Source organism: Vulpes vulpes, chromosome 1 (genome assembly GCF_048418805.1).
Source record: "Vulpes vulpes isolate BD-2025 chromosome 1, VulVul3, whole genome shotgun sequence".
Classification (NCBI taxonomy): Eukaryota; Metazoa; Chordata; class Mammalia; order Carnivora; family Canidae; genus Vulpes; species Vulpes vulpes.
The window spans coordinates 13,572,251-13,582,783 of record NC_132780.1 but is presented as its reverse complement, the minus strand read 5'-3'; the positions used below and the strand labels follow the sequence as shown (position 1 = coordinate 13,582,783).

Below are 10,533 nucleotides of genomic sequence, written 5' to 3'. Positions count from 1 at the left end.
GACGCGAGAGGGGGCGTGACTAGGCCCCAAAGGCAGGCAAGCGGTGGGGCGTGGCGAGGCCGCCCCGAAGCCGAGCGAGTAGGAAGCTGCGAGCATGCGTCGCACTGGGGGGCGCGGGTGCACCGCCGGGCATCTTCGTCAGGGAGGGTAGCAGCCAATAGGCGACGGTTGCTCTGTCGCCGGGGGCGTGGCCATGCAGATAAGGCGCGGGTGGGCGGCCCAATGGGCGGGCGCCTATGCAGATGAGACGGTGACAGCCGGGCCAGCGGGCGGGCAGGCGGGCTGTTGGGGCGGGGAGGTGGGACCCGGAGAGGGGTGGCCGTGGGGCCCGGCCGGGCTGGGGTGGGGGGCCGCAGCCATGATCCGGGCCTTCTCGTTCCCGGTGAGCCCCGAGCGGGGCCGGCTGCGGGGCTGGCTGGAGGGCAGCCTGGCCGGGCTCTGCGAGTTGCACTGGCTCCGGGAGAGGCAGGAGTACCGCGTGCAGCAGGCGCTGCGGCTGGCCCAGCCCGGAATGGGGGGCGCCGAGGCCGAGGACGAGGAGGACGCCGAGGAGGACGAAGATGCGGCGGCGGCGCGCCGGGCCGCAGCGGCCCTGGAGGAGCAGCTGGTGAGGGGCTGCCTGTCCGTCCATCCCTCCGCCCCCGTCTGTGTCTATCTGTCTGTCTGTCTCGGTCGGATGCTCAGACACCCGTTCCGGTGGGGGAGGGGGAGAGGACAGGGGGTGGGGCTGGAGACCCAGGAGTACGGGCGGCGGGCGGGCGGGATCTGGCCTCCTCGCCCCCAAACTGGGGAAGGGGGACTGCATCGCCTCCGCCGGAGCCTCGTGAAATGCACAGGCCCCTTCCCCAAAGAAAATTCTTCTGGGTGCTAAGTGTGTGTCAAGCCTGGGCCGAGGATTCGGCATGCGTTGTCTTCTTGCAGCCTGGAGGAAAGGGGGGGTGATAGTCCCCATTTTACAGAGAAAGAAGCTGAGGCTCAGAGATGGCAAGCGACTCACCCAAGGTCACACAGCCGGGATCCAAACATGCCCCCCTCCGGCCCCGCCAGCAGGGCTCCATCTTCCCTAAGTCCCGGTGTGCTTGGAGATCTCTGGAGGGGGCGGGGTGGGGGGAGGGGATCCTCGGGCCTCCGGAGGGAGGGATCCCTGCTGAGAGGAAGCCTGCAGTCCTTGAGGACCCCGCGGTGATCTTTACTCCCCGGTGACACTTTCCCTCCTTCCCTAGCGGGTCCCGGCCTCGGTTAACCCAAGATGAGGCAGGTCGAGGCGGCGTGGGGGGCTGGCTTCTCAACTCCCCGAGTGCTCTAATGGTAGAGAAGGAGGCAGAGGTCTCCAGAACGACTTCAAGAGCACCACCCCTCTCTCCTCTGTCATTCTCTGCTTCTCCCCGGCTCTTCCTGGATTTCTCTCACTCTCTCTCTCCCTACTGCCACATCTCTGTGACTTTCAGTGCCTGTTTCTTTCTTAATCTCTCTCTCTGTCTCTCCATCTCGGTCTCCCTGGCCTCCTTTGGCATTTCGGCATCTCTCTCCCTCTTCCCGCCCCACGTCCCTGTCCCTGTCTCTCTCTTCCCCTCCCCCCCAGCCTGCCAGGCCCCAGACCCTGGCTCCCCTTGCAGATCCCATCCCCAAGCCTGTGTGTGGTCAGAGCTTCCCGTTTGGGGAAACCTGACCCCGGGCGGCGGGGGAGGGGGCTCTCCCTGCTGCTGACCTCCACTGCCCCCTCCCCACATGGGGAATGGGGAGGGGGGGCTGCCGCCAGACTCCGGGGCTGCACGCACAGCCCCTCCCCCGACCGGGAGTGGGACCCTGCACATTCTTCTCGGGAAACAGAAACAGCTGTGGGAGGCCCCACCCCCTCCCAAAGTTAGAGACGCGATGTGGGGGCCTTCACCAGCTCCCCCACCCCACCCCACCCCACCCCAGGCTGGCTGGGCTTGGGAAGGCACCTCCCACCCTACGCACGAGGAGAGGGAGAGAGCATGGGGATGGGCGAGCTGTGTCCTTCCTTCTGTTCCTCAGGCTCTCCCTCTGTCTGCCTCAGTTTCCCCTCTCTGCCCTTCAGCTTCCTCATCCCTGCTGCTGAGTCTCCCCCCCCCATATCTGCCCCTCTGTCTACCCCACCCCCCCAGGAGATGGTAGTGGAGAGGCCTCTTCCCCCCACACTCTCCAGGCAAAGCTCCGTCCCAGCGTCAGGGAGGAGGCGGTGGCAGGCAGCGGGAGGGAGACAGCGATACCGAAGGAGGAATAGAGAAGCGCTAAATATAAACTCCACTGCTGTTGGGGGGTTCCTGGGTCCTTCTGAAGAGGGTGCGGGCACCTCCTTGGATCCCTGAGCCTCTGTCTTACGGTGCTTACCCCTCCCACCCCAAAGACCCTGCCCAGGAATACACTCCCTTTGAAGCAAGAAAGATTGAAGCCGGACTTGATTAGTTTCTAATAGGAATGGTGGGGAGGCAGGGAAAGACCAGGGATATCTCAGAGAAATGAGGTAAGAATCCTGGTTAGGGGTAGGAGTTCTTTTCTCTCTCACCAAGGAAAAGAGTCCCATTCCAGCAAGAAGGACTTCAGTTAGACTGGCAGAAGGACTTCCTAATAGAGATAAAGGGAATTGGACACAGACTAGGGGCATGTGAGCAGGGGAGGAAGAGAGGTCTGGAAAAGTTTGGGCAAAGGGGTCTTCAGGGGTCCTGACCACATGGATGTTAAACCTGCCTGAACTGGGTGGCCACCAGCAGAAGGGCTTGCGAAAGAAAGAAAGAGAAAGAGAGAAAAGAAAAGAAAAAAAGAAAAGGAAAGGAAAGAAAAGAAAGGGATGAGGAGCATTGTGGGTACACAGGGAGCCAGATTCAGGCCAAGGTCCTTCTGGTCTTTTGAAGAGTCATTGCTTTGCACCTGGAAGGGACGGGGTCAAACTTACACACAATGGGAGTGTGTAGACTGGGGCCGTGTTGGATGGTCCAGGCATGGGGGAAGAGGAGGCCTCTTCTGTCTGTTCCCTTCACCCTTGCTCTTCCCTTACAGAACAAGAACTGAAATTAGACCTGCAGAACTTACCCCCCACAATCTATCCCCTCCCCTTTTTAAAATATTTTATTTATTTATTTATTCATGAGAGACACACAGAGAGAGAGGCAGAGACACAGGCAGAGGGAGAAGCAGGCTCCATGCAGGAAGCCTGATGTGAGAATCGATCCCGGGACTCCAGGATCAGGCCTTGAGCTGAAGGGAGACCCTTAACCGCTGAGACACCGGCACCCCCCCATCTATCCTTTTATATTTATTTTTATTTACACAAGCGAAACATGACTTTATATTTTCCTTGTTAGAAAGTCATAGTTTTCATGTAATGATAGAACCTAGCATTTATTAAGAGCTTAAAAGGAGCTGCTGTTTTAAATCATAGAATCCTCACAATGCCCTGTAAGAGAGAGAGTTGAATGATGCCATGTTACAGATGAGGAAACCAGGGCCCAGAGAGCTGGGGTAACCTGCTCAAGGTCACACAGGGACAGGGGTCTCGTCAGAGATCACCGCTGCCGTCACCTTGGTGTAAATCCTTCCAGACCTCTACCAATGCATCTACCTCTACCAATGCAGTTTACATACCAAGAAATGTAGAGTTTGGCTTTGCTTTTTGCAAATTCCAGTTGCTTGGGTGAGATCTCAGCGATAATGCCAGTGGTTTCTCCAAATGCGGCTGCTGGACTAAGCAGCATCACATGAGAATTTATAAAACATGAGCTTCAGACAGGAATCAGAAGCTCTGGAGGTGGACCCCAGGCCCTTCAGGTAATTCTGACTCCTGCTCGAACTATGCACTTTTTTCTTTTTCTGCTCAATGCTGTATCTTAGTGATGATTCTTTTTTTTTTTTTTAAAGACTTTTATTTATTTATTCATGAGAGACACACAGAGAGGGAGAGACGTAGGCAGAGGGAGAAGCAGGCTCCCTACAAGGAACCTGATGCGGGACTCGATCCCAGGATCTCAGGATCACGACCTGAACCAAAGGCAGATGCTCAACCACTGAGCCACCCAGGCGTCCCTCTTAGTGATGACAGAAATTGCCTCCTTCCTTTTTGACAACTGTATAGTATTCTGCCGTCTACATTCATTTTCATCAAACTTTGCATTAGCACCTGCCTTGTGCCAGGCACTGTGCTATGCACCCTGGGGGTGGGGTGGGGTGGGGTTGGGAGAAGGAAACTTCAATGAACAAAGCAGACAAAAATCTCAGCCTTCCAGGGATGACATTTAGTGAGACAGACCATAACCAAATGACAACCTGATGCATCGTTTTGAGCTGGGAGGTCATTACCGCTGTGTGGCAGAGGCGGAGACAAAGCAGGTCAACGGGTGCCAAGTGACAGGGGAGCTATTTTGGAAAGTCTGGTCAGAGGAGGGCTCGGGTAAGCAAAGATCTGAATGAAGCCAGGGAGTGAGCCAGGAAGAAATGCAGGGGCGGCGCATCCAGACTGGGCCAGGAGCAGGCCAGGCAGTGTTCTGGGGAACAGCACAGAGACCAGTGGGGCTAAAGCAGAGTGGGCCGGCCAGGGGGCGATTAGTGGGGGACCTGACACGGGGCATATGGGCGGTCTGTGAATTTTTTTGGCCACCCGAAACTGCACATTTCTCCTGCTTTCCTGGGTTCTGCTCAAAGATGACGCGACCCTGAGCATCTCTGCGCACTCAGGGCAGGAGCCCAAAGTGGAATGATTTGTTGACTTTCCTCCCATAAACAAGCCCAGATGGGGGCTTCTGTTCTGGGGGGGAGGGGTGAGCATGGGCAGAGCAGCCACAGAGTAGGAAGCCAGGGGAGGGGGGGCGTCTGCGGGGGAGCCGGCCAGTCTTTCTGCCCTAAATAGGCAGGGCTGGGCGCCTGGCCCCTCAGCCCCTCCTCCCTCCCTCCCTCCTCCCTCCCGCCGTCCAGACAAACCGCTTTTGTCTGAGGGTCAACCGTCAGCCTGTGGCTGCTGCCACCTCTGGCCTCACCCAGACCCATGTGAGACTCTTCCTGGATCTGGCCCTGTTTTCCAAAACGGGGTTTTCCAAATCCTAGGGTCTGGGAGGCCCCACGGTGTTATTCTAGCTCCTAGCCGCACGCCCCCATCCCTAGTCACTGCTGCTCCCCTTAAAGGGTTTTCACCTTCATTTATTCTCACTTGATACGAAATGGTCATTCCCTGCAGCAAGAAGGATCCAGGATAGACTCAACAGAAATTTCTCATGGGGATGCAGAGGGCAGACGCTGGGGGCCTCGGGGTGGGAAAGAAGCAAAGGCAAGAGGAAGATGTGGTTCCTGGGGCAAAACAACCTGCTGGTGCTTGTTGGTGTAGTACCAAGACAGGCTAGACTTGCAGAAGGACTTTCCAATAGGCATGGGAGGGGGCAGTGGTTTCTTCCTGAGGGCAGGAGCAAAGAGTTAATATGAGTCGTGGTCAGCCTACTATATCCTTGTGAGGGAAAGGATCCGTCTGCAGCAGGAAGGACTCAAGGAAGACTTGCAGAAGGACTTGCTGATGATAAGGGAGAGGAGAAGGCCAAGGACTGGGAGGACGCAGGCCAATGGCTAAGGGATCTGTTAGGTCCTGGATACCGACTTTTAGCAGCAAACTGCCCTTACTGCAAGACCTTCGGAACTTAGGCTCACCAGAGTTAAGGGGCCCTGGGCACAAATGGAAGGAACACCTGACAGAGAGGGGGCAAGGGGTGGGGCCTCCGGAAACTTATCATGCCTAAGAAAGGAGGATGTAGCTGCTGCAGCACGAAGGGCTCGAGTTAGACAGTCAGAAGGACCTCTTAGGGGATGAAGGGACAGAGATCTTGAGGGGGGGTCCTGGGACTCGGGTAGTGTTCCTTTTACACTTTGGAAATCAGAGCCTCATTTGTCAAAGTGAAGCTCTGCCCATCGGTGGGGAGATGTGGGGGACCAGTCGGCAGAGGATGGGGGGCATTGTGACCATCCTGCTCTCCTCATGCCCTCAGGAGGCCTTGCCCGGGCTCATCTGGGACCTGGGCCAGCAGCTTGGAGACCTGAGCCTGGAGTCTGGGGGCCTGGAACAGGAGAGCGGGCGCAGCTCAGGTGAGCTGGTGCAGAGGGAGCAGGGTCTGCCTGGGACACCCCCACCCTTCCTACTGTCCCCTACCTAGGCTCCCGTCTCTGCCTCTTTCTACACCACTGGCTTCCCCACCCAGGCCCCTGATTCTCTCTCCTCCTCTCCTTGGAATCCAGGCTTCTATGAAGACCCCAGCTCCACAGGAGGTCCAGACTCACCACCCTCAACCTTCTGTGGGGACAGTGGCTTCTCTGGATCTGGCTCCTATGGACGCCTGGGTCCCTCTGAACCCCGGGGCATCTATGCCAGCGAGAGGCCCAAGTCCCTAGGTAAGGTGGGTGGGGTTGGGCCCCGAGAGCCAGGGAATGGACAGTAAGAGAATGGTTCTGAGCACACGCTTCTGAGTCAGGCTGACCTGGATTCAAATTCTGGCTGTGACATTCCCTCTCTGTGTGATTTTGAGCATGTTGCATCTTTCTGGGCCTCTGTTTCTCCATCTGTTAAAATGGGATTAATAACAGCACCTACCTCAGAGGGAAGTTTTGCATATTCAGGGAGCCTCAGCCCTTATTGCCATTGGACTTGGCACATGGTAGCCCCTCGGTAAGCAGAAACTGCTGTTGTTCATGTGTGCAAGTAAGTTTCTGAGTTCCCACTCTGTGCCAGCTTAGCACTGTGAGGGATACCACAGTGGAAAAGGAAAAAAAAAAAAAAACACCTTTGTCCTCATAAACCTGACTTCCCAGTGGGAGAAACAAATAATCTACAAGATAAATAAGATATAGAAGTGTAGGATGAGAGGAAAGTTAGGGAAGGGGGCTAGGGAGGGCACCCCTCATTAAAAAAAAGATTTTATTTATTCATGAGAGATACAGACACAGGCAAAGGGAGAGAAGCAGGTTCCCCACGGGGAGCCTGATGGAGGACTCGATCCCAGGACCCTAGGATCACGACCTGAGCCGAAGGCAGATGCTCAACCGCTGAGCCTCCCAGGCAACCGGGGGTCCCCTTTTGAGCGGGGGACGAAGATGCAATTTTAGGAGACATGGCTAGGGGCGTCACTGAGAGTGTGACACCTGAGTGGTGCCCTAAAGTACGTGAGGGAGGGGGCCAAACATATCCTCGGGAAAGAGTGTTCAGGGAGCCGGCACAGCAAGTGCAAAGGCCCGTGAGGCTGGAACGTGACCGGCAGGTGCTTCCAGGAGGTCAGTGGCACTGAAGGCCCATAATTATGGAAAAGAGGGGTTAGAGATGGAGGGCAAGCGGCAGAGACAGGACGGACCACTCAGGGCCTCGGGAAGATTCTGTCATGAACCTGGTATAAGGGGGAGAGGGAGAGCAGAGGTTTGGTTGACAGCAGAAGAGGACGGGGGTTGGCCACTTGACCCTCCTAGGCTCATGGAGCAAGGGCTTCGAGTCCCTCCACTCTCTTCCTTCTTCTTTTTTTTTTTTTTGCCTCCTTCCCCAGGAGACGCCAGCCCCAGCGCTCCGGAGGCGGTGAGCGCTCGGGCCGCCGTGCCGCGATCGTACTCGGCGCCCTACCCGACGGCGGCGGGCTCCGCGGGCCCCGAGGCCTGCTCCTCCGCGGAGCGGCGGGCCCGCGCGGGGCCCTTCCTGACGCCCAGCCCCCTGCACGCCGTGGCGCTGCGCAGCCCGCGGCCCTGCGCCCGGCCCCCGGCGGACTCTCCGGACCCGTCGGGCGCGGGGCGGCCCCTGGACGGCTACATCTCGGCGCTCCTGCGCAGGCGCCGCCGCCGGGGGGCGGGCCAGCCCCGGACCAGTCCCGGGGGCGCGGACGGGGGCCCGCGGCGCCAGAACAGCGTGCGCCAGAGGCCGCCCGACGTGTCCCCGCCCCCCGGAGGCGCGCGGCCCGCGCCCGAGCCCCCGGTGGAGCGCGCGGGGGGCCGCCCCGCCAGCCCGGCCGCCCTGGGCCGCGGCTGGGCCCCGCCGTGGGAGTCGGAGCCGGCGCCCGAGCCCGCCGCGCCGCCCGCCGCTCCGTCGCCCCCCGACAGCCCGGCCGAGGGTCGCCTGGTGAAGGCGCAGTACATCCCGGGCGCGCAGGCCGCCACCCGCGGCCTCCCCGGGCGCGCGGCGCGCCGCAAAGCGCCGCCACTGACCCGCGGCCGCAGCGTGGAGCAGTCCCCGCCCCGGGAGCGTCCCCGGGCCGCCGGCCGCCGCGGACGCGTGACGGAGGCCTCCGGCCGCAGGGGCTCGCCCAGGGCGCGCAAGGCCGCGCGCTCTCAGTCCGAGACCAGCCTGCTGGGCCGCGCGGCCGCGGCGCCCCCGGGGCCCCCCAAGTACCCCACGGCCGAACGGGAAGAGCCCCGGCCGCCGAGGCCCCGCCGCGGCCCCGCGCCCACGCTCGCGGCTCAGGCCGCGGGGTCCTGCCGCCGCTGGCGCTCCACGGCCGAGATCGACGCGGCGGACGGGCGCCGCGGCCGGCCCCGAGCCCCCGCGGCCCGCGGCCCGGGGCCCGGCCCGTCGCCGTCAGCCCCTCCGCGCCGCCTCCTCTACGGCTGCGCGGGCAGCGACTCCGAGTGCTCCGCGGGGCGCCTGGGGCCCCTGGGACGCCGGGGGCCCGCGGGCGGCGTTGGCGGCGGCTACGGGGAGAGCGAGTCGAGCGCCAGCGAGGGGGAGTCGCCGGCCTTCAGCTCCGCGTCCAGCGACTCGGACGGCAGCGGTGGCCTGGTGTGGCCGCAGCAGCTGGTGGCGGCCACCGCCGCCTCCGGGCCCGGGGGTGGCGCAGGTGGAGGGGCGCCCGCGGGCCCCGCCAAAGTCTTCGTGAAGATCAAGGCTTCTCACGCACTCAAGAAAAAGATACTGCGTTTCCGTTCGGGTTCTCTCAAGGTCATGACTACGGTGTGAGTTTGGGAGTTCGCTTGGGCTCCCCCCTCATGGCCTCTGCACCACCACGCTCCCAGTCACTGGCCCTTCCGTACCTCCCTTCCAAAGACCACCATCTTCTCTGCTTCCAAAGACCCTTCCTCACTGCCCCCCATCCACTGCAGTCTTGGTTGAAAAGGCTCCCCCTCCACCATAGGGAGGAATGGGGGAGGAGCCCTGTTTGACACAGTCAGCTGCTGGCTCTGCAGCCCTTGGGCAAGAAAGTTCCCTTTGTCTGGGCCTCACTTTCCTCATCTGTACAATGGGTGTACTATGGTATGCAGAAGGGGCAATTCAGTTTGAATTTCCCCGTTTTAGTTTAGACGCTTAGTCCGTTTGTTCCCGTTCACTTCTGTCACTGAACCCTCTTATTCCTCCTCTCCATGCCCAGATGCGGTGTCCCTCCCCCAACCCCCCATTCACAAAGTGCCCCCGTCCACGTCCCTGGATTCTTGGGATATCCCCTTGGCACCATGGTCAGAGACTCCGTGTCTGACCCGGGTGGTGCCTGCAGAGTGCCCTGGAAAAGGAAGGAGCACTGACTTTGGGGTTTTGAGGGTCAAGTAGGAGGTGGTAACACCTGGAAAGAAAGACTCTTTCACCTCTATCCCTGGACAATTGTAGGGGATTAGGAGGTAGGAGAGGGGGAAGGAAGATGGCTTCTATCTCGGTGCCCCCCCTTTCTCCCCTGCTGAGAGGGAGTGGGGGAGCCCAGGAAGACCCTCAGCTGTTCCAATCCAGTATTTTTTTTCTTTTTTAAACTTACTGTATTTATTATGACGATGGTGACTCCCCAGTGCACAGGGGGGCCAGACTCTGTGTGTTTCTCTAACCTCTTTGTAAATAAATGCACAGTGTTACATATGTGGTGGGCTCTTCTTCTGTGGTAAAATGAGAGATGTGGTTTTCCTTTGGACTAACATTAAGTGAGTGACTCCTGTTTGCTTTGAATATAGTAGTGTCCAAAACCAGACGGCGGATCTCAGGGTGGGTCTCAACCTCATTTTCTTACCACCGGCTATTTTACTACAACGAATCTGACCTTTGATTCAGTTGTGTTTGAGTATAAACATGGTTTCATAAAAATATAGGTGAAGGGACAACCCCAAACTCCTTCTCTCAAAGTCCTCATCATCAGGTTGATTATGTTTATCTGTTTGCCTACATATATGAATCTGAATAACTCTATGAATATTTAACCATTAAATACTTATGTGTATAGTTCTACCATATATATTTACATAAATTGAGTTATATATTTACATTGTTTATCACTGTTTTTGGTGGGATTAAGTCATCTGTGTCCAGAGATTTCTTAATGGGAAGGATTTTGATCAAGAATTGGATTTTTTAGGGGCACCTAGGTGGCTCAGTTGGTTAACTGTCTGACTCTTGATTTCACCTCAGATCATGATCTCAGTGTTGTGAGATTGAGCCCGGAGTTGGGCTCCACACTGGGCATGGAGCCTGCTTAAGATTCTCTCTCTCGGGAATCCCTGGGTGGTGCAGCGGTTTGGCGCCTGCCTTTGGCCCAGGGCGCGATCCTGGAGACCTGGGATCGAATCCCACGTCGGGCTCCCGGTGCATGGAGCCTG

At 58.7% G+C, this 10,533-nt stretch overlaps 1 protein-coding gene across 1 annotated transcript; it reads left to right on the top strand.

The window, feature by feature from the left end:
* The first annotated feature begins 262 nt into the window (after window positions 1-262).
* On the top strand, window positions 263-9,802 carry DACT3 (dishevelled binding antagonist of beta catenin 3). The gene is made up of 4 exons (XM_072755416.1): window positions 263-607; window positions 5,985-6,081; window positions 6,232-6,384; window positions 7,524-9,802. The coding sequence occupies exons 1-4, from the start codon at window positions 359-361 to the stop codon at window positions 8,918-8,920; spliced, it is 1,896 nt and encodes a 631-aa protein (XP_072611517.1). The 5' UTR covers window positions 263-358; the 3' UTR covers window positions 8,921-9,802.
* The last annotated feature ends 731 nt before the right edge of the window (window positions 9,803-10,533 follow it).